The 23,230-nt window shown below is 41.4% G+C and overlaps 2 protein-coding genes across 6 annotated transcripts; both read left to right on the top strand.

The window, feature by feature from the left end:
* The first annotated feature begins 1,325 nt into the window (after positions 1-1,325).
* Positions 1,326-9,784, top strand: thap7 (THAP domain containing 7). 5 transcript variants are annotated; one of them, XM_046057978.1, is made up of 6 exons: positions 1,770-2,285; positions 2,994-3,256; positions 3,842-3,921; positions 5,055-5,192; positions 5,334-5,444; positions 6,811-9,784. In XM_046057978.1, the coding sequence occupies exons 3-6, from the start codon at positions 3,842-3,844 to the stop codon at positions 8,165-8,167; spliced, it is 1,686 nt and encodes a 561-aa protein (XP_045913934.1). In that variant the 5' UTR covers positions 1,770-2,285; positions 2,994-3,256; the 3' UTR covers positions 8,168-9,784. The 5 variants fall into 5 exon arrangements, with proteins under 5 accessions (XP_045913931.1, XP_045913935.1, XP_045913936.1 ...); XM_046057975.1 differs by lacking the exons at positions 1,770-2,285; positions 2,994-3,256 and adding an exon at positions 1,326-1,394; XM_046057979.1 differs by lacking the exons at positions 1,770-2,285; positions 2,994-3,256 and adding an exon at positions 1,445-1,740.
* A 1,045-nt stretch (positions 9,785-10,829) lies between these two features.
* s100v2 (S100 calcium binding protein V2) lies at positions 10,830-22,569 on the top strand. The gene is made up of 3 exons (XM_046057981.1): positions 10,830-11,018; positions 16,442-16,573; positions 20,429-22,569. The coding sequence occupies exons 1-3, from the start codon at positions 11,010-11,012 to the stop codon at positions 20,597-20,599; spliced, it is 312 nt and encodes a 103-aa protein (XP_045913937.1). The 5' UTR covers positions 10,830-11,009; the 3' UTR covers positions 20,600-22,569.
* The last annotated feature ends 661 nt before the right edge of the window (positions 22,570-23,230 follow it).

Here is a 23,230-nt window from a genome sequence, read left to right as displayed (position 1 = left end):
ATTTCAGGAGTTACTTAGTGAAAATCCTATAGTGACGGTGTCTGTCCCCCGACCATCAAAATTATTTAAATCAAAGGTAAACAGAAGAGGAGCTGTGCATAAAAACCTCATAAAAATTAAAACCACAAGAGCAATAGTGCAAACGAATAGGAGAGTTAAATGTGGACTCTTAAACATCAGATCTCTCTCTTCTAAAGGTGTACTAGTAAATTAACTAATGATTGATGATGATGATTTACACATATTTGTGTCATTATTGTTTTGTTTTATTTGTTGTGTCTTGTATGTTTTAATTTGTGTTGAATAAATAGAGCAAAGACACATTAGTAACAGTTCGGCCTGTTTAATTCATCATTTTCTTGTTTGAAGAAACTACTAAAATAGCAGGAATAGCCAACAGTACCATACGTATCGTAGTGGTGCTCCGATCAGGATATTTTGGGCCGATCACCGATTGCTGATCACTGATCACTGGGTCTATTTGAAGCCTTTTATTTACCATGTAGCATTATACAGTGTATTGTACATTTATTTAATTAGTCCTAAAAACAATGTATTAAGTATTAAAATTAACAGATGATAAAGTCTCATGAAATGATAACTGTTTCATTTATTGCCAGGAAAGATGGGCAACAAATTCCACTGTGTCAAGACAATTAAACTCTGGAAGCAGGCGGCGTATGTGTGTGAGATGAGCAGGACCGCGACAGCTTCACATGATCGCTTCTGCTTGTCCGATGCTGCTCAACTCTCATTGTAAATGATTAACTGGGCGCATCAATCGCTTCTTGTCTGAAAATGACTCTGGTGCTAGCTAGCTTTGAAAACTGCTCAGACCGCGTAGAACTAAAGAAATAACTAATGTAATCCTTTTTCACTTTCATTTCACTGATCCCCCACTGAACCTGTTTGGAGCCCCCTGGTGTGGCCCGCCTTCCACTTTGAAAAGCTCTGCTCTAGACCTACAGAAAATTAATATTAGTATTATATTAATAAGATTGTCCTGTAGTTTTACATACATTTATAGGCTTGATTGAAAATACAACTCACTCTCATATTCAAATGTATTTTAATGCCTCTGAAAATGTATTTGTAATAATTATTTTCTTATTACTTAGCCATGCATGTATTTATACACACACACACACACACACATTGATCATACATATGGATTTATTTAGGCAAGTTGTGTAAGTCTGGATTTGTTTGTTTTGTTTTTCGTGTAAACTGCTGCTACTGCAACTTCCCTTCGGGATGAATACATTATCTTCTTTGGAGTGTGCGGGTTATAAATAAAGTTTTCTTTACAAAAAAAAGGGGTGACGAGAAAATGAGGAAGACGGATGAAAGAACAGATCCGCCATCTTTGTGAGGTCGACATCTGCAGAGCAGGGGTAATATTTTAGAATGTATAAATGATATACTGAACCGAAAACTGTAAGTCAACTTGAGTCCATGACTTTTACACCGAGTTAGCTTGTTACATGATGTCACATTAGCGTGACAACGTTAGCTGGCAGCAGGGAAAGGACGTGTCAGCAGCTGCATGACAATACCGTGAAGTTACCCAGTAACGTTATTCCCTGTTTCACTGAAATATCTCCAAAGCGAATGCGCGTGGCGTTAAACTGATTAACAGTTTTAAATGCAGTCGTAACGAGGAGACACACCGCTGGAACCGCCGGCGGGCCACAAAAACAGCGTTTCATATGCTGGACGTAAAACGTTGATATATTGAACGTTAGGTCTATTTTCTTTCCTAAACATTTCGCTGACTAGACACTGTTTGTTTATGTTTCCCTAAGCGTTACAGCAGCCAATGCTATCAACGCTGCTTATTCTTCTTCTTCTACTCCTTCTTTTACTCCTAGGGAGGTTTTAGCATGGGTTTTAGGCAGTTGTCATCCACGGTGTTGCGTTACTGCCACCTTCAGGTTTCATTCGTCTTTCAAGTCTTTTTGTCGTCCTTAAAAATCAAAGCCTTCCCTCCCTGGAACACGGTGTCGCCATCCAGATATTCTCTTAACACTGTCCACTCACTGTGTCCTCATGTCTTGTCCTCCCTGTGTCCACGTCCTGCATGATGTCTGGATAAGCTGGACCGTCAGCCTCATGGCAGAGCGCACAGACCCTTTGGATGTTTTCCTGTGATGAGCAGTGTTCTCAGTCTGCTTAAATACCTGCTCTCTGCGTTTTGTTCCCCTGCTTCTCAGTTCACCTGCCTTGTTTTGGATTGAGCGTAAATGTCTCCCTGTTGTTGTGTTATGTCAGTCCTGTTGTCACTGGTGAGTTACATTTCTCCGCACTGCACTGTTCCAACACTCTGATTTTGATAATATTAATACTGTTTTCAACAGTTTCTTGATGACTGCTTCTTTCGCCAGTTTGTCTGTTCTCTCTGAACGGGCTGAATGTGTTGGTAACAATAGATAGACTCAAGAAATGATAAATGTGATTTCTTTCAGAAATACAGCAAAGACATTTACATTAGTAAATTTTAACTTTTGTCAGTTGTCATTGTCTTTCAAAATGTATTGCAGGGCTGCAACTAATGATTTTTCTCATTATCAGTTACTCTGCCCTTTATTATATATGATAGAACTGCTGCTTTTTACTATTTGGATTCTCTCTGGTTTCGATGCGGTCTCTTTTGTAACTTTTCCATCTCTTGACCGCAGCAGATTTGGACTGCTGGTGCCCTGATTCGTTATCAGGCTGCATCTTTGTTCTCTGCAGTATTTCCTCCTTTCTGACTATGTCAATAGTTTCTCCACAACCAGGAAATCATTCTCTAGTCTTACCTTCCCCGCTGTTTCACTAAATCCTTTTTTTCCCCCTAAGACAATCTGATTGCATGAATGATAGTTCCAACATTTTAGATGCACCCATTGGTCACACTGCTCAGCCAATCAGATGGATTTTTATTTTTAAGGACTCTTTGAAACCTTCACATTTATAATTGTTAATTCCGTCCTTGCTCCCTTCTACCCCAGGACCTCCTGGAGTTTCTTTACACTGTTCATTTTCTCACTGCACTGACATTAAACACCAAATGTACTGGATGCAGACGGGCCTGTCCAGTGCCCCCATGCACAAAGCCAGCCTGATGTGGAAGAGCTTGACTGACCTGCACAGACCTCCCCTTACAGACCAACATCAGCACTGGACCTCACTAACGCTCTTCATCCCATTTACTCACCTTTTATTGAAATGTGATCTGCATCTGCATAAGTATACCGAAGCAGTTTAATACCAGGTATAAATTGGGTGCCTGCAGCCAGATTCCATATGCTGATGGAAAGTTTGAAGTCAGAGCAGTGGAGGCTGTGCAGCAGATTAATGCCTATGATTTTGGAATTAAAAGCTCATCACATATGGGGTTCAAAGCAAAAAACATTTTTGTTTAGTTTCAGGTTCCCAGATGTGAGGCTTCACAAGACTTCACTTTGGGCACACAAGACTTCACTTTGGGCACAGCGAAGTTGCGAGGGTCATTTTATGTTTTCACATTTTATGAACCAAAGTAATGGTTAGTTTCAGATGTGCAGTTCCAATTTTCTTTCATATAATTTCACATTGCACTGGACTGCCCCTTGGGCCATGGTCTCACACCCTAACACAGTCTTTATTGACGTGTGAAGTAGCGTTTGACCTCAGCAGCAACAGGGAAGTGGCTGGCATTGATCAGCAACAACTGTGGTCATTTAAGTAGTATATGACTTATTGCGCCTTTACATTAACAGAAGTGCTAAACTGACAGATATACTACTGTGGCACATTGATGTATACGGAAGGTGAGAAGCTATAAAACTGACTACTATTTTCTCTGTATCACTTTCAGATGCCAAGACATTGCTCAGCAGGTGGCTGCAAATCTCGGGACAACCGGCAGACTCGTAATGCTGGCATCACTTTTCACAAGTGAACATTTTATATTTCGTAAAACATCATGGTCATATGCATCTGACTTTTAAAAACCTGTGGAATTTTGTTGGTCCATCTCCATTGTACTATTACAGTACTTTACTTAGCACAATGGCAGTTTTTTGGCAGACTACATTTTGTTTTGCACTGTATCTAGATGATGATTTTGATTGTAGCTTTCTACGAGAGCTGAACTGATGAGGCAAATATTCGTTGATAGAAAATGGATCTTGTGGGAAGCAGAGATACGCTGCTTGCCTAGCTCTGCTAAAAATGAATGAATGCACCTTCCAAGAACTCCACAGCTGGGTTATTTGCATGCTGTGTTTGACATGATTATTTAATGTGTAGACAGATTTAAAAAAAAAAAAAAAGAAAAAGACATTGAGGTGTTGGAAACAGTAAGTTTAGAGCTAGTTTTTCACCAGCCAGCAGCAAACCCCTACTTGGGTCTCCCCGTCTAAATTACCCTTAATGTTACATGGGGATGCTCCCAAAAATCTTGCTAACAACGGTCCACCACTTGCTATGCTCCGTATGGACGCGAATAAAGCGAGACACCAATTCCGATTAAAATCTGACTCATTCACATCGTGGTAGGACAGTTGCTGAACATGCAGCATATGACAGCTCTTCATGTGGACCACAAAAGCATAATACACCCGCGGTTTACAAACGGGTGCCTCTACTGCCCGCACCGCTGAACTGCCGGTCCGGCCAGAACAACTGCCCCACAATGTCAGTTCCACCCGGCCCCATATATTCCCAAAATATAGACTCATGTCGGCTGTATGAAATAAGTTGATGAAGACGAAAACTCCTTTCTCTTTCATTTTCGTTTATTTTAGTTAGTTTTGCAAACCTATACCTAATACAGTTTTAGTTAGTTATTGTTTTTTGTAAAGCCTTTTTTTTTCAGTTAATGACAATGTCATTACTACTTTTTTACTACTTTTCATTATTTCTTTCGTTTTTGTAAACGATCATAACCTTGATGCTCCTATCTGCCTGTAGAAAGTGTTGCTGTTCAGACTTGACAATGGGTTATTTGGTACACTTAAGTGTTAAAGTGACAAATGTGACAACAGTTGCTACTTTGCTCAGTAATTGTTTGTCATTGTGATGGCCAGATTACCCAAAGGAGCAACTCGGAGGAACCTTTGGATCACCAACTCCCACCGTGCAGACTACTGGGACCCTCAGACCGACTTTGTCTACTTTTGCTCCAAACACTTCACCCCAGAAAGTTTTGAACTGACTGGATGCAGGTATGCGGACTCCCATCAGGACGCTAAGAGATTACAGATATCAGTCGTTCAACTCTCAATTTTCTGTTGTTGACCATTAGTGCAAAGTATGGGTCTGCTGATGGCAGACTAAAATGTGTTTGACCTTTTTTTTACTCACAGCGGGATCAGAAGACTAAAGGAAGATGCATTTCCTACAGTATTTGATTCCTCTTCAACTACAAAATGCAAAAGACCAGGAACACTGCAGAAACGAGAAGACGTTCCTGTCAGGTAAACAGAACTGAAACAGGGTCATTACTCATGAAATGACGTTTCACATGCCAAACTTTGATTAGCAGTTAAGAGGTCTCACTCTGAAGAGCATATAAAAGGTTCTGAGCTTGTAAAATGATAGTGAGACATGAGTTCAACTAATTTGTTACTACAGTGCTGAAGCGGCTGTGGCTCAGGAGGTAGAGCGGGTTGGCCGTTAATCGGAAGGTCGGCGGTTCAATCCCTGGCTCCCCCTGGTTGCGTGTCGAAGTGTCCTTGGGCAAGATACTGAACCCCGATTTGCCCCTGGCGGCTGTTCCGCCAGTGTATGAATGTGTGTGAATGTTAGTTTCCGTTTGAGCACTTAGGCTCAGTGTATGAATGTGTGTGACTGGTGAATGCAGATGTAGTGTAAAAGCGCTTTGAGTGGTCGAAAAGACTAGAAAGGCGCTATACAAGTACGGAGCATTTACATTTAAATGTGGTTAAAGATACAATAATAACAAACATTGTTTAGTTGCACCCTTAACAAAGTTAGTAAATACAGGTATCTCTAAATGTCACTAGTACCATGCAAACCAGTAAATGTGCACCTGTAACCACCAGAGGCAGGAAGGTGAATGCCCAGAATCTGTAATCAAGTCTAAAAATGCAGGATCTGCAACGACAGCAGAGTTAGCAGTTAGGCAGGTAAAAAGATGGTCTCGATCAAGGGTGACTCGTGACAGCGCCAGGATCCCTGCCCCCAGTCATCTGTGAAAATGCAGCTGTCACCTTACCATTAAATGAAGATTTTATTATTTTGTTTTATTTAGTTTTTTCAAGGAAAGCAGAAGTTTCAATACAGGTCCCTGCCTCCCTTTATGGTTTTATGAGGATGGAAATGATGCGAATCGTACGCAATGGCCTACGCTAAGGTTGATGATCTCAAACCTGCTGAACACCAATGGGTTTTGGAGTGGCGTGTTAGACCGCGCTCTCCACCACCATCATCAAAACACCAAACGAGGGTAGATGGTTTGAATGGATTTACAATGTGAGCACAAAAAAAGAAAAGTGACAAGCTGTGTCTCAGTTCAGGGGTTGCATCGTCGGAAAGACTCGTTCTCCGAATTTGAGGCCTTGTGACCCATTCGTTCTTCTTCGAATGATGCGGCCCCTCAGTTGAGGCACAACAAGTGACAGGCGTTGCCACACATGACCGAGACAATGCTGGTGGCGCCGGCCTGTAGTGATTATACAACGGCACGAGACAAGAGCTAGCGTTTGCCCAGAAGAAACGACGTAGCAAGAAAATGTGAAAATGTTTGTCCACCCATCTGTATGTTGTACCATGTGAAACACTAATGGAACAGACCGCCTTTGTCACTTCATCTTTCTGTAGGAAGAATCCCGGCAACCAGGAGAACCCTCAGCAGGAGAGAGACATGGGTCAGACTTCAGAAGAACCCACAGTTCAGAGGTCAGTAGCAGCAGCTGGGGAGGCCAATGAAAACAAACCAGCACCTTCTCAAGAGCTGCCAGGGGTGGAGCACCTCTCACAGCAAGAACGAAGTCCTTCGCCACCGTCTCGGCCCCTCTCCCCGTCACGTTATATGAGGCGCCTGCCCCCTCCTCCAGGCTTCTACCTGTCGAAGGAGCACAGCTATGCACAGCTCTTCCCCCTGCTGTGGAGGAGACGTTTCGATCAGGCTATTGACTGCTTGGAGAAGGCCTTGCGACAGCTGCACGCAGCCAGGCGGAGGGAGAACCGCCTGCGAAGCACTGTGCTGAGGCTCCGTGATAAACGGCTGAAGCAGGCTCTGCTTGTGTCACGAGATGGTTGTCAAAACAGGGGGAGCTGGACACCCAGGGGGGAGAAGGGACGAGGCAAAGAAGGCTCTAACCAGGAAGAGAGTGAGACTGATGCTATAGCTGAGGATACAGGGGTGTTTGAAGACAGTTGTGTGGATCAGATAGAGTTTGAGGGTCATTTTCTTCAAGACACCAACAGCTGGTCTGAGAAGGAGAAGGGATACTGCTTTTACTGTGGAAGAGGACAGGTGCAGGTTGGTGGTCAGGTAGCATGCAGAGTTTCAAAGACTGTCAAAGTAGACCAGCCTGTTATGCATGAGGACTCTGTTGAAACCAGTTCTTGTAGCACAGCTGAAAATGCCAACGACATACAGATAGTTAGCTTGGAAAGACGACCTTGGAAAAATGTAGAAACCAGTGACTCGGATGCAACAAAGTCTCAAGTCCTGCTCCAAACTGAAGGTCTTCAGCATGTGATCCCTGCTGGAGTCACTCTGCCTGTAATCCATGAGCAGAGTTTGCAGTTTTTAGGCTCTCAGCAGAATTTGCTCTCTGACACGTGTGAAGGGGATATCGAGGCTGCGGTTCCAGAGCATCACCCGAACCTGCAGCAGCAGCTGTTTTGGATCCAGGGCAGTGCTGAGGGACAGGTCATTCTGGTGCCTGCCTCTGCTGAAGACGGATTGAAAAACATTCTCAAGATGGAGGGAGTTGCTGTCGAAGCACGAACCATACTGGTGTCACAAGCGGACCTTAAAGGAGACTTGGGACACATGACAGAAACCAGTGCGGCTCTGTCCAGAGATGAAGCAGCGTGTGACAGTGAACATAGTGACCAGCAGTCTGCAAACAACACTGCATCAGTGATGAGAGAAAATGTGAGGGAGAAACTGAAAGAACACCTAGAGGGATTTCACCTTCAGCTGAGCACCGAGTTTATAAACTGACAGGAAGTTCTGAATGAATGCACCAGTCATTTTGTTAGCCCAGATTCAATAACTGAAGGACCATTGTTTGCGTCAGTCTTTTCTGCTGGAATAGTTGAATATGCTGTGTGTTGTGGAGACCTGAATGTGACAGCAGAGAATCAACAGTAGTCAGATATGATGTTGTAGAGCACCAGACTTTTTTGAGAAACTGTAAAGAGGCGTTCTGAGTGTTTTTGTGTGCAGACCCAAAAAAGTCCTGTGTGTATATCACAGCCTGATGTCTCTACGTCCTCTGAGCCCATAGAGCTCCATTGTTGTCCAAAAACTGCGTAAAACCATTAGTGAGCCTCACTGCTGCACCGGGTGACATGTTACTCCATCAGCATGAACACACACACCACACGTCCTGCTGTCCCAAATACTCACTAGAGCGCCACATGGATAAATCCGCTGCTAAAGATAGTTCCCAACAAATGCATTATTTTCTCCTGTGAGTCATGTTTGTTCAAAACTATATTGTCCAGCTGTTTCAGGAGACTACTGAGCCTTTGAAAAAGAATTCAGCTATATATATGTTCAGAGGTGTTTTTAAATGTGCTGGAGGTGAGAAAGTATTGAGAGACGCATTAACAGATTGTTGTCTTTGGATTTTTTGATGATTTGCTGATGGGTCTCTTTTATTTTTACATCTCAACTTTGTTGGGAGGTAGGCAGGCAACCCTGTGTTCTCCGACTCATGCAGGAGCAAAGCATTGCATTGTTCATGTAGAGCAGTGAAAAGGTTTTGTGGATGTTGTTGGGGTTTAAGGTAGTAGAAAGTATTGTATCACACAAATATCAACAAATTCTAAGAAAATCTAAGTGGACGTTGTGTTGGTCAATTTAGGGTTTTCTTGATCCATTAACATTCTTTTTGATGCACCTAAGGTTACTAAAATTAAGTAACTGATGGAATATCTGTACAGTATGGGACTATACAAAAATATAAATAACTGTCAAAAGGAACATTTATAACAAAGAATATGGCAGCAATACACCATTGTAGCATCAAGTCTGCCTAATCTGTGTGGGTGAGTTTTAGTACTGGGAAACAGTGACAGAGTGAGACAAAGTGTATGCTCAGGTTTAGAGAGTTTATGCATAAATACTAAAATTTCAAATTCAGTTCAAAATGGCGGACTTCCTGTTGGGTTTAGCGTATGGCTCCAAGAAGCATTTTGTAAGCCTAGAGAAGATACATCTGTCTCTCAAATTTCATACATCAAGGTGAAATGTACGGCCGGGGCTGCAGTACTGAGACATTTTTCATCCCTTCTGACTGGTGTGCCAAGTTTTGGTTTTCCAGCATCCCTCTTTTGAAGGCTTAAAAGGTGTTAGGGGTGCAATAGAGACAAATATTTCTGCCCATAGGGTGCTATCAAGTTGCATTATGGGAAATGTAGGATCCAGAGTATTGGGAGTTTGACTCATATCAAGGACTCTAAGTCAGAGATTTAGACCATTCTGTTTTTAATCTTTCTTTTGTGAGTCCCAGCACCCACACCCCAACTCAACTTTATAGAAGTGAAACACTTATTTACTGGAGTACGTCATATGTTTTGTATTTCTGAGACATAAAAGGCTCCCTAAATGTTGTTTTCTTTAGTTCACTGTCATTTGTGATGACTAAGGATCACTTGTAACATCATAGGAATGTTCACTGATAGCTGAAAGTTTAACTTGTGGGGGGTGTCTGTGTTTGTGTATATATGTGCTTGTGCATGCAAGCATCTGGGAGCAGCTCGGTGCAGTATCGCTGAGGATGGAGCAGTGGGAAAGGTTGATGGTCTCATACTGAAACAATTCACTGTGGCCTCTTTGATTGGGTGTGGCCTCAACCCTTGCCAGTCACACAGTCAAGGCGGAGAAGAGAGGAAGGAGAAGCAGAGAGTTGGGGTAGGTCTAACCATGAAAATCACTGAAACCATATTCCGACACACCCTTCACCCCAAGATCAGCTGTACTCTACTGTACCAGCCTGGGAAAAAAGCTCTTTCTGTAGTTCAGGCTACGGATCTGCTCTGCCAGTTTTTTTCCCTTTTAGATGGATTCTTGTGGTTAAGCCTTTTCCCCTCACTTATACACCCACCCCACTGACTGTCTGAAGTCATAAAACCAGATAGAAAGAATGTTGTCTTGCTGGTTTCCTTCTCCTTCTCTGTCTCTCCCTACTTTTTTTTATTGAAAAACCTTGTCCAAGAACTTCAAGACATTTCCCACACCCTGAATGTCTCACCTAAAATCTGGACAGATTTGCATATGGACGGGCAGTATCAAAAGTATCTGGTGTCACATCCGCAGTGGGTAGTGAAGAGGTTAACTGCACTAACAGTCTGGAAGAAAAGTAGAATACCAGCCTCAACTTGCAGGCAGTTATTGCGCAAAACAACAGTGTCCAACTTTTACTAAAGGTTTCCAGATGTGGAATGAGTTGTCTGTTGAATGAGAGCTGCTTCTCTGGAATACCCTTTGGCTTCACTGTATACAGTATCACACATTGTTTGTTCAAACCACAACCATACAAATATATATATATATATATATATATATATATATATTTATATATATATATATGAAAAATCTATATAAGCTGACACACACATACGTGTGTGTCCTGAAGGTAGGCTGCAGTGCTGTATGAAGTGAGGGAGGCTGAAGGGATCGCTTCTTCCTGGCTGCTCTCATGCAGAGGGAGGATCCAGGAGCGCTGCCAGCTGTGACAGAAGCAGCGCTCCACTGACACACAGCAGCAGCAGCAGCAGCGAGTTCAGCAGCGAGACACGCAGGAAGAAAAGTGACCACATTCGAACTCCCAGTCGACATGCCTCAGGTAAGAAACGATACACGAGCTGTTCTTTTGTTTCTGACACCTAGAGCCCGAGTGAAAAACTCCACAAAGTTTTGTAAAGTCGACATTTTAAACTTTTTAAACTTTTTAAACTTCACATGTCGTTGTCACGGGGAGAAAAACCTGGCTGCGAAATAACACCGTGACATGTAGACGCGGATTGAGCTTGAAGACGTTCGGGCGGACTGTAACGTGTGAGACTGAGCAGCTCAGGTCAGGACGGTACGGAGCGCTTTCCTGCTGAAGACGCCCATCTAACTCCAGGAGCAGAAACCGCCTGTGTAGAGCTACTTCGTCCCGGATATGTCGAGTCAAACTGCTCGCCTCTCACAAATCAGACACTGGAGCCATTCTGTTTTAGAAATCTGACGGCTTCGGTTCCGCAGCGAAAGCTCCAGTTTGAGTCCTACTGAGAGGCCAGCGGCCCCTCCCTGCTGACTGTCAGGCCCTTTGTAGGCTACATGAAGCTACTTTAACAACATTAACCTAGCACAGTATACAGGCGTTCCTGCAGAAACATTAAGAAGAGCACTTGTGTAGCCATCTTATTATTTAATACAGGGACTAAATAAGGGACACGTCTGATTTTGAATAGCACCTGTCTGTAGTTTGTAGGTCATGATTGTGCAATGCAACATGACTTCCTCTTTATTTCAGGACCTTTCTCACTGTGCTACATGTTCTTCCTTCATCAATAATTACTGATAATGAATAAAAAAAGTAAAGTGAAAGACGTTAAACACCTGAATGTTCAGAATGTAGGGGGAGAGGCCCCAGTGGTCTGTCAGCTTCCAGCGGGGTACCACCTCTGGTCCCACTTTGTCTGGACTGTCCAAAATTAGAAAACAGAACTTTCCTCACAGAGCCAGCACATAACTAACAAACCACCACAATCGGTAACATCCTCAAGCTTAAAATACATCCTTAAAAAACAGCTGTTTTTGGAGCAAACAATGCTCCACTGAAACCTGTGGTTGAGGAAAATGTTTTCATCCACTAGTTATCCGTCATTGTAGGACAAAACGTTGTTCAGAATGGCAGCGCCTCTAGTATTCAGTGACGGGGCTTGCTAGTAGTTGTTCAAGATGACAGCGATAATTAAACTAGGATGTGCTACGTACAGTGCAAATTGTTAGAAATAAGCTTAAGCCACAAATTCACCTCAGGCAGTTTAAAATTGGGCAGTGGCCCAACAGTTTACACGTGGGCTGTAGTTTGGCCACCCCTGGAGTAGAGTTTCAGATCAACAGTGAGCTAGGGAAAAATGTAGGGTGTGGTAATAGGAACAGTAACCAGAAGTCTATCTTTAATTGTTCTCACTGAAACCAAATCACAAACTACTGATTTACTCCTGTACTTTGCTATAAAGGTGAAAAAGTGATTTGTCTTAAAAGGTAACCTACCTACATATTTCTATTTCCTGCCATTTAACTAAATCGTTTGATAGTGTTTGTATTTCTTTTGGAAACTTTAGGCCGACATAGCCTAATCTCTGAAGAGATACTTGTGAATTTAAAAAGGTGTTGAAATGTGCTACAGTAGTAAATACTATGCCTTGTCTTTAGTCAGGAAATTGGTGCTCTCTGTGGGATCGTTTTTGTTGAGGTGAAGAGGGCTTGCAGCAGCTTGTGGGACATCAGTCAGAAAGGGTGTGGTTTTGACAAAGCTGTTGGCTCACAGACACTGAATAAATGGAACAAGACTGGAGCGTTTTCCTCTGACGGCCGACAAGACAGCCATCTTTAAATCTGTTCTAATCAGCATCAACATGGAATCAAATGATTGCATGGAATTTGAAATATGTTGCTCACTGTGAGGAAAGTGTCTCACTCTTCAGCACATTTGAAGTTTGCTTCAGTCTCACAGCTTTCATCAGTGTTGTTCAGTGAAAAATCTTTGACAAAGCCGAAATGAATGCTAACGTTGTCTCCAAGTGGCCAAAAGAAACAATACTGCTTTAAACAGTTAAAATCTCCATATCAGCTACCAAAGGGACCTTGTTTGTTCTGTCAGCTCGCTTATAAAACTTGTAAACTTGTAAAAATTAGTTTTTTAAAGGCTTTCAAAAAGATAGAACTCACCTTTGGTTCTCCAGACTTGTACAAGTAGCCTAAAGAAATGTTAGCTTACCTGCTATTTGTTTAACATTTGTTTAGAGCTCCTTCTTGAAATGCCCAGGATTCCTTCAGCTTGCTTTAAAGCAGTTAGAGAGCTACTTGCCTGCTTGTTTGACTTGCCACTGGACACATCCTGTCTCCTACCAACGGTCAATTTTAGTTTCTTTTAGCCAAGGCCAAAATCTTTCCCTGATCTTAATTTTGTAGTTGTATGACCAGTAGGAATGGGCGATATGGTACGTAATATTATACTGTGGTACTGATACTGTATAGCAAGATAAAGTACTGTTTTTACTAAGTAAACTAAGATCATAAATCAATGAAGTATTTCTGATTCTGATCATGTTTATAGATAGTATAGATAGTTTATATAGTAGTAGTCAGATAGGAAAGTATTTTGGCTAACCCAGCTAGTAAAATAGATGACAAATACAGGCACTGCTCACTGTTGCAAAATCCCGTATTATAGAGCCACTCTGCTCAGTGATTTGCAGAATCACCCTCAATAACCTAATACATTCCTAGATATTAAGGGAGTGATACAATGGCACAGTGCAAAAAATCTCTGATGGTACACAAATTGGTAATGTGTTAATGTATACAACATCATATTGCCCAACATGTTATTTTTCATATTCTGCTTTTTGGCTTTTTCCCTCTCTTTTATTGAGTTATAGACCTTTTTTGTGCATGTAATAGGTTTGCAAAGTCAAAAAGCCCAAAGTCCAGCCCAAAGGGGGTTCTCAACTCCCACAGAAAACTCTGCTCTGAACCAGAGACGTTTTATCGAGGAGACACGCCACTCAATCACATCCTCAATACAACTCTATGGGGAAAGCCTGTAACACCAAAGATGTGGGTTATACCGCCCCTCCCGCTAGAAAGCCAATCATCTGCTTTTAACAGCCAAAGCTGGAAACATCTTTCAACCAATCGTGTGGTTCCACGGACTTAAGGGTCTGTTTTACTTCTACTGCGTATGCATATGTGGAAGTGGAGACGCATGCACAGTAGGATAACCGGTCAGGAAGAAAGCTTTTTAAACCTTATTTTGGGGCAAAGTCGTCAAACCTTTTCAGCGATTTTTATTAGATTTTACTGCTCATACTAGTCACGTAGTTTTTATGTCCCAGTGACCAGTAAAAGCGCAGTTCTGGCTCTCTCCCCATTCATTCAGATAGGAGCCTGGTCTTATTAGTCCAAAATAGCTGCCCGGAGGCTTTGCCAAGATGGCGGCCGGGTGGCATGACTTGTGTGACAAAGTGTGTAGTCCAGCCTTTTCTCCCGCTTTCTTGTGACATCACAAAAAACATGTGTCATAATGCTCGCCTTGCGGCTAGTCGGACACGCCCTCAAAAACACCGGTGGAAAAACATTGAGCTGCAGACGTCCGCCTTCTGCCTCCTCTCTCCCTTCCAAACACTAGCTACCCTCCAGGCAGTCAGTGGACATGAAGTTTTTACTGTGATGTAGAGACAGAGCTCAGTTAAAACTTTATGGATGAAAGATACTTTTGTTACAGATTAATAAATCACCACTCTGAAACTCTTGCTCCAGTCCATGTTGCTAAGCTGGTAAGGGGATATGCAGCTGAACCGAAGCTGTGTTCACCGGTTTCACACAACCCGCAGTTCTTTGCTTCTGATTGGCTAGTAGTCCTTAACTAGGAACTGAAACATTATTAAACATTATAGCGGCTGGTGCTGAAACAGATCTCAGTCATGACAGCAAAAGTTACTCACATAATCACTTCCTCTTACGTGATTGTGCCTACAAAATAAAAGCATGAAAACATCTTTGTGTCTGTTTAATTGAAAAAGAAAGTTCTGAAGGAAATTCAAGAGTCTCTCGCTTGCTTGACACACCTCGCTTTAACACAGCACTAGCTGTTTTTGGCCACTTGGGGGCAGCAGAAACAAGTTTCGCTGACTTTCGCCAACTTGATAACTGCTGTCTAACATGAGCAGGAGGTGGCTGCAGGGGCAGGGTATAAAAACCGCGCTGTCAAGTCGGACACATTCTACCTGTGCGAGCTTAGAACAATGACTGATCTCAGGCAAACGGTGGTTCCAACTTTGTGCAGCTGGAGAAAACAACTACAGCGGATATAGTGATTTTTTGCGGCCCCGGCAAAATTTCTAACTAGCATGCATCATGTTAAGTCAGCAATGTAAAAAGCCACATGGAGTCAAAGGGACCTAATATTGACACATCATCACTTTTTGAGTTGATATAGTGAATTCCAGTATTCTCTCTCTGTAAGCTCTGTTTTTGGTCTCCACCAGCTCCTGAATATCTGCCCTCTAGCTGCTAAATGCTCCACAATGTTCACCAGCTGGTGTCTTTTTGCTGCTTAGCAGGTCTGCAGATCGCAGCTTTTTAAAACTTTTTAAGAAGCTTCACGTTGTTATTCGATATATTAATAGAATATAAATATCTATTATAGATGCTTTAACCAAGTATTTTTATTTGCCTAAACATAGGGCTGGGCAATAAAATAATAATGATAATTATTTGAAATAAATTTCCTCAATAACAATATAACAGATGTTCAATAAATGTTTTATTCATTTGAATCACAAATGAATTAGCACTTAATTTTTCTATTAAGATCTTTAGTTTGTTGAGGAGAAGGGACTGAAAAAAGATTTATTTAATTTTGTGAATGCTTGTTGAAAAAAAGATTTTATCATAATTGTTTTGAACATTCTCCCTAAGATTTGTGAAGTGAGGATGTGTGAAGAGTCATGTTCTGACCATGTTCTTCAATTTTCACGCAAGAGTAAAAATCAGCCTTTAAACTTGAAAGAAAAAACGATTTGACAATTATCCTGATAATTATTAATATCGAATGATATGACATTTTTTATCGTGATAACAGTTTTGACCATATGGCCCAGCCCTACCTAAATGTAACCAAGCCTTAACCAGAGAGGTAGCAGATCAGGAAATGTGCATATGGGTTGTTTTTGAAGGCAATAATCATTAGTCATCGTTTAGTTTGGAGAAATTTCTGACCATTTCTTTGCATTCTCCCTGCTGATTGGTCATTAGCTGCAGCTTTGGGGTGAGTAGCCAGTAACAAAGCTAGTTAGAGGACAGTGTTCTTCATCATATAAGTTATATTAGATGTGGAAATGTTTGGGTAGGAGTGCTTCAGGGTCTCAATTTGAGTGTGTTTGACGTGCTCTACAAATAAAATGTTTTTTCTTTTGGATTTTTGGTATTGGATCTGGTTATAACCATGTCTTTCTCCCTCCATTCCTTCCTCCCTTTTCTTCTCCCCAGTATTCAGACCTGGAGACGGCCATCAACACGCTGGTCACCCAGTTCCACTCGGCTTCTGCTGACAATAGTCCAACGCTGAAAACGGATGAATTCAAAGGTCTTTTGTCCTCCCAAATGCCCACCATGGTCCAGGTAAAACTGCAGTTAATCTAGATCTGTAGTAATCTGTAGACGGCAGCAGTTGGGTGTGGCAGCACACGTGGCCTTTGCTCACCTCACACAGAGACAGAAACATGCTCAGCAGACGAGTCACACAGTAAACACACAACTAAAAGGCACACACACACACACACACACACACAAGAACTAGGCTCAGGTGACTGAAACCATCATCTAAGTTTTTATTTAACTGAGGAACAAGGTGGAGTGTACCATTTTAATTTTAAAGGCTTGAACAATGGCTCTAATATAGACACTTCATGTATGTTAGTGTGTGACAGTATGACTGGAACACACCAGGTTCACGAATGGATACAGAAGTGGATTATGTTGCAGAAGTAGTCTGAAACTTTTTTATGGATGTTTTGATATTTGAAGTGCAACTGCAGTGAATCCAAGATAACTACTGTGCTCATCCCTTTGAAGAGCGAAAAACAAACCTTTCTGAGCCACACTTCAAGCCTACAGATGCACATACAATACATTTTCATTGGAGTATTCCTTTGGAAGGTACAGCCCTGGAAAAATCCTAATTAACCTTTTTTGGACGTGACACTGCAATCTTAAGTTCCATCTTGCTCTTACACTCTGCCTTGACATGCCTCATCAGAAGCACATCCTGTGCAGTGTAAACTTGAAACTTGAAATGCATGAAGGATGAAGGATAATAGTTGTTTGTTTGTCCATGATAACATTGTACAAACCAAGTTAATACCTGACATCACCAAACATTTGACAGGTAAAGAGACACAAGCAGACAGATGGTCAGACAGGTTGCAAACAAGCCAACAGGTCAGACAAACCGGTTTAGAAGAGAAACCAAAGGTGGGCTGGAAAATAATTATCCAAACTGTCCACCATGAACACCCATCACATCGTCTTCCTGCACAATGAGGGATATTTCACTTTGACCTCTAAATAAAGCTGGATAGGCATGTTTGCAGCCTGTCTGACAGGGGCCACAGCCACCACATTTATTGAGGAAAGTTTCACTCAGAGCCCATAAAGGACCAACACTGGAAATGATAGACCGGGCTATCACCTAGCTAGAATTACATAGCTCATTTAAGTAAAAGAAATGTTAGCTTTAGCTAGCGATAGTTAGCTTTACTGTAATTTTAGGCAAAAGTTAGAAACTAACTAACTTTAGCATTCACCATAGACACTTGACACAATCTAATTACGAAACTCAGAAGGTAGGAAAGCTAAGTGTAGTAAACGAGCTAGAATGCTAATTACGTACATTAACCTACAGTGTCTCCATTATCTTGTTGTGTGATGCACTGGAATTTAATGAGCCACTGGAATTTAAGCATGCAGACAAGACGTTCAACTATTGTCAAGATTAGAAAATGGTACGGTCTATTTTAGGGGTGTATCGTATCGAAATCGTATTTCAAGATTCTTGAGGCATGAATATGTTGAAATTACAGGTAAGAAAGCCCCCCTGAACTGTTTTTGCCTCTTTTGGAGAGGTCCAAGTCTTAATTAAAGGGGTCAGACCCCCTCAATCCCTCCCGTAATGCAAACCATGCCTTTACACCGCTGCCTTCACGGTGCAGGTTTTAACAACCTGTGGAAAATTTGTACACTTTACAACATCACACAAAATACACATAGGGCATTATTTACTAACATCCCGAATAAAGAGTACTAAATTGCCTGTTCTATTCTAAAATATTGCATGTGCAATTTTAGTACCTGTTATGGGTGATTTAATAAGAATTATTTCGTAGATGACGACAGGAGCAAACACAATGGAGGTGGCAGAGTTTAAACAAGGGGTTTGTGTGTTTTAATGGTTCCTCCATGGAGAGTCGGGAGGGAAAGCAGCCACTGCATAAAAACCTTGGTTTGTTTCATTCAGTGCGTCCCGAGTATGTGGAAATCATATGTACCTGCCCATCCTGCCTGAGATTGCACTGAGTACTTGGGACAGCACACCTGAAAAACTGCTTTGGGAAAACCCAGCAGAAACAGATACAGTATGCTGAAATGACCCAGACGTGAGGAAAAGCCAGCAGATCGTACTTCATTCAGCCAGAAGAAAGAGATCGTTCCCTTTGGCTGGATGAATTTTATGCGTGATCCATGCACTACTGCAGAAAGAAAAGGAGTCAGGTCGAAACGAAATTTGCATTTGAAACAGTATTGCCAAAGCTAAATGAAAATACAAAAAAAATTATTCATATAGTTTATCGAATAAGTAAAATAAACTAACCGTATTTCAATATTATTCATATTATTAATTTCTCTACGTTTTCTTTCATTATGAATGTGTCTCCTTCTGGTAATGATAACAGCAGCCATCTCTGCAACACTTTCAAACGTATTAAATACAGATGCTGTTGCTCTCAGGTGAAATTGCGTTTAGGCTTGGTAGATCGCATTGCGTGTAGTAAATAAGTGTATTTGCATGTTACGCCCAGAATTGCATATTCATTAAGGCAAAAGTACTAAATGAACAACAGGTGCTATCTTGTGCTTTTGAAAGATGTCACTCTGCGTGCACACCGTGTGTAAATCAGCTGTAGATATCAAGTTTGCAAGCGTTTTTACTCACACAAACCTGTAGTAAATCTGGCCCATAGTGGGTTATTGTAGGCTTATAGGCTTTTTTGACTCACTGTATTAAAAAGTACGATTTTAATGACATCAATGGATTAGCAATTTCTCCACCAGAATTACATTTCTGGAAAGGCTTTCAAATAACCTTTAGGTCATTATATTAAGTTAGGGTGGGTTTGTTGTGGGGTCGATGTCACGCGGTTGATGTCATTGTTGTAACTGACTTAGATATGAGAACCAGGGCCAGTAATTTCCCAAGCTTCCCAGAATTACTCATAAGAACACTGCTAAGGATTAACTTAAGAGTAAAAACAAAAGCATCTCAGTCCTAATTTAAGATAAGTATTCATGTATATAAAGTATAAATATATAAATCTTAAGTGTCAGTCTTGGAGCTGACTCACGACACTTTGCTGTGATGGAAAATGGAATTTCGGATGACGATGCATGAGAGGACCACTCATTCCTAAGAGGAGTTTACATTAGACACACATTGGACAGTAAAGAACTTCCGGGACAATACATTATTATACACTTTGGAAATAAAAAAATAAAAGATCTTTATGAGTGCCATCAGTTGAGCCTCCTACTCCTGGATATTTGCATGAATTGTGTTTGCTTCTGTTGGATTACACGGGGTGTTGTTGGGAAGTCGATGAAACGCGCGACAGTGTGGAGCTGTAAGTGCCATAATTGTTTCCATGACAATTCTGCTGATTGATGGTTGTGATGGCTCTAAATCATCAGCATTGCGGCATTTGTCCTGTGGCTAAGGAACGACGCGCCATCACCACCTTCAATTCAGCTGAAAACGCATTGCTGCTAAAGTCGGTGGTGAGATGACGTCCCTCACCAGCTGGCCGACAAAGTTGATGCCTCCTCTGTCCAAACGATACTGTTTAATTAATTACTGTTTAATTAGTGTCATTAAAGAATTCAGAAACATTCTTCCTCTGCTGAAGTGTTCGCACATGTCTCCTTCTCCACAGTGACCTCTCAAGCTGTCTCAAACACCTGGGAGAGTAATTTTTATGAATCCTCAGCACTTAAGACTAAAAGGGCACTTCGAGAAGCTTAATAAATATGGGCCCATGTTGTAATAAAGTGGAATGATCCTTTAACGTAGGGTTAAGTTCTGGTTAGTGGCCAGCACCTTCACTTTCTCTGAGAACACAGAAATAATTCCTAACTTTTTTTGCTTAGCTTATGATGAGAAAACACGGCCTGAGTTTCACATGTTGTCGTGGTGTGTTCCTACAGGGGATCGGCACAGATCAGGGACTGAGTGAGATCCTGCGGAAGATGGGTGTAGCTGACGGCGAGGGCATCTCTTTCAATAATTTCTGGAAGTTAATCCAGTCAGTAGCCACCTCGCAGTACGGCCTCCTCAGCAGCCAGAAGGGTTCCTCATGCAGCTGCATCCTCCTGTGAAGAGCAGGCTCTCAGCCCAACCCAACAGCAAGCTCCGTCTCCACCCTGGAAGTTAACTAAACAGAGTAACAACATGCACATCACTAGCCTCATCCGGTGTCGGACAGAATACAAAAGTGCGAGGTCTAGTCTGCACCCAGCAAGCTGTTCCCAACATTTATGCTGTTACAGTTTTTAGATGCCGTGATCTCTATCTGGCAGGTTTCCACATCACTCTTCCACCAGTATAATGCCCAGCATCCTTTGCACCAGTTAAAGTTCAAATTCAGGTTAGTTTTATAATTTTATAATTTTTATAATTAGTTTGCGTTTAAATTCTCACATCGTCAAAGTATTCACATTTCTATATTTTTTAAAGGTTTTAAGAATCAAACTACAATTTAATATAGCTTACAAAAAATTATCATCCTCGTCCTTAGCAGTAGATAACATCTATTTGTAGCCATTTGTTGACCATGATTAAGTCATTTGCAGTCAGATGTTTTATTTAATATACTAGTTCCTGTTACTGGACAGGACCATCTGATCTTGGCTAGCATGTGTTGAGCCACAGACTTTTAGCTGCCCTTATCTGTTGTAATAGTTAAAATACACCCTGATTTTGTTATGTTGTCCCCAGATCCCAACATTTCCTCCCAGATCAAACTCAGAAGCTAGCTGTGTTGAGGTTTAAAACATCACTTTGGAGGAGATTTGGGGAGTGGAGGTGCTGATAACAAAACCAGGGAGAATAAGGAGAAGTCTCTATGACGCAGCAAAAAAAAACAAAGATTCACCAATAAACTAAGCTCCAGTATAGGCATCAACTGTACACTTTAAACTCACTAGGTCCTAGGTGATCCATAGAAACGTTTAGTATGCTTCAAAGAAAGTGCTTGTTGGATCATTGAACATCCCTCTCACACACACACACGCACACACACGCACATCTATCCCACAGCAGATTTGGGAGGGGGCTGTGTCCGAAAATGTTTACTTTCCAAAACTGACAATCTCAGAATCACCTTCCCATGAAGAGCTGTCACTTCTCACGTGAACAGCCCAGTGCAACGTTCTGGATGTCTTCCAGTGGGCATCCAGAACAGCTACAAACACTTCTGCCTTCAGACGTGGTCAGACTACATGTTGCACAAACTAATTACACATATTGAACCTTTCAGACACTACTAGACAATCCAACAAGCATTTTGTTTGTAGAATTTTAAATTTAACTGGTGCAAAAGGCGCTGCCCATTATCTCAGGCATAGTCATTAACATAGTCAGATTATCTCATAAGCACCAATTTAAGTTTCTTTACCGTGTATCATAGTGTTTCATGGTGCCTTCAAACGAGTTGTGTTTTGGCAGACAGTTTTCAAAATGGTGTACAATCAATTTTCTCACTTGTCTGGCAGTGGTCATCTCACTAGTTAACCACATTAATGGGAATCATGTAGTTTATATACAGTGAAATAGTGTAGTCAGTTTTGCATGTCAAAAATGCAAACTCGTAAGTAACTCATTCGTAAGTAACTCATTCAGAAGACACAACAGTATGAGGGTATGTATCAGAGTTGAGGCCAGATTATTAGAAATACTGAGGAAGAGTGACAGTTTACCTTTCAGAGGCTTTCAAACATTTAAATAGAAATACTTTCTTCTTTTGTGCAGAACTGACTCATCAATTATTACTGCAATTCTCAATTCACAGTATATGTTATTGTGTTGGCAACGGCTGTTTACATAGTAACTTCAAGTGGTAATTTGTCTGAATCTTTAAGTATATGATAAGAATCATCTCAATTTAACCTTGTGTCAGTAACAAAGCACAAAATACATGCTTTATAGTCCATTTTATACGTTTCTACTAGTAATGCTTTCCCTCTGTGATCCTGCATTTTCTATGTATTTATGTTTTGAAGTTCTCTGTATTCTGACCAGTGTGACACCGTAAGAAAAATGATGTAATAAACATACAAAGAAATCACCAGTACTGCATTTGTTATGATTTAATCATTTATTGGTTTAGTAAGAAACAATTGGTCTCACACAGTGTAAGTAGTTTCTAAGAAAATGTGACATGTCTGCTGTAACAGTTATGTTTTATTGCTTTAATTTGCTACATTATCAAGATTAGTTCCACTCTTCTAGCTATTAAAACACTATCAAACTGTGCAGCAAGCTGAAGCACTAGAGGTAGACTGCACGGCACTTTATTGCAATGTCATATCAGCATCAGGCAAAACTGTGTCGGACCATTCTGCTTAGAAGAATACTAGAGCCAACTATGCAACGAAAACACAATGAAATGAACTACATGAATCACACGTTCCACCATTATGGGTTTAAATTCTCTTGGAAAGAGGGAGTACATCCTCTCTTGAGTTTCTTTCCCTCAGGTGTACCTCGAAAGAATTCTAGATAAGATGAGAACACGTACTTATTCATGACTTTGACCTTCCCAAAGATGTCCAGCTCTGTTTCCTCATCACGGACGGCAGCATTCATAATCTGCTTCGAGGCGACGTACAGGGCGTTTTCCTTTGCTACAACTTGATCTAACCAAATCTGTCTGTTGGGCGGAGCCTGTTCATAGTTGTCAACAGAGCACCCGTAGAATCCTCGTTGCAGAGGTTCAGGCCAGGGATCAT

The sequence above is a fragment of the Micropterus dolomieu genome, linkage group LG09, assembly GCF_021292245.1.
Source record: "Micropterus dolomieu isolate WLL.071019.BEF.003 ecotype Adirondacks linkage group LG09, ASM2129224v1, whole genome shotgun sequence".
Taxonomy (NCBI): domain Eukaryota; kingdom Metazoa; phylum Chordata; class Actinopteri; order Centrarchiformes; family Centrarchidae; genus Micropterus; species Micropterus dolomieu.
This window is presented reverse-complemented; position numbering and strand designations above follow the sequence as displayed.

What these genes read in the sequence shown, in the direction of transcription:
- thap7 (XM_046057975.1), top strand. Translation starts at nt 1,344, where the DNA reads ATGAAAGAACAGATCCGCCATCTTTGTGAGGTCGACATCTGCAGAGCA. An exon ending in GCTGGCATCACTTTTCACAA is followed by an intron (nt 3,922 to 5,054) that starts GTGAACATTTTA and finishes TGTGATGGCCAG; the next exon opens with ATTACCCAAAGGAGCAACTC. An exon ending in TTTGAACTGACTGGATGCAG is followed by an intron (nt 5,193 to 5,333) that starts GTATGCGGACTC and finishes TTTTACTCACAG; the next exon opens with CGGGATCAGAAGACTAAAGG.
- s100v2 (XM_046057981.1), top strand. An exon ending in AAATGCCCACCATGGTCCAG is followed by an intron (nt 16,574 to 20,428) that starts GTAAAACTGCAG and finishes GTGTTCCTACAG; the next exon opens with GGGATCGGCACAGATCAGGG.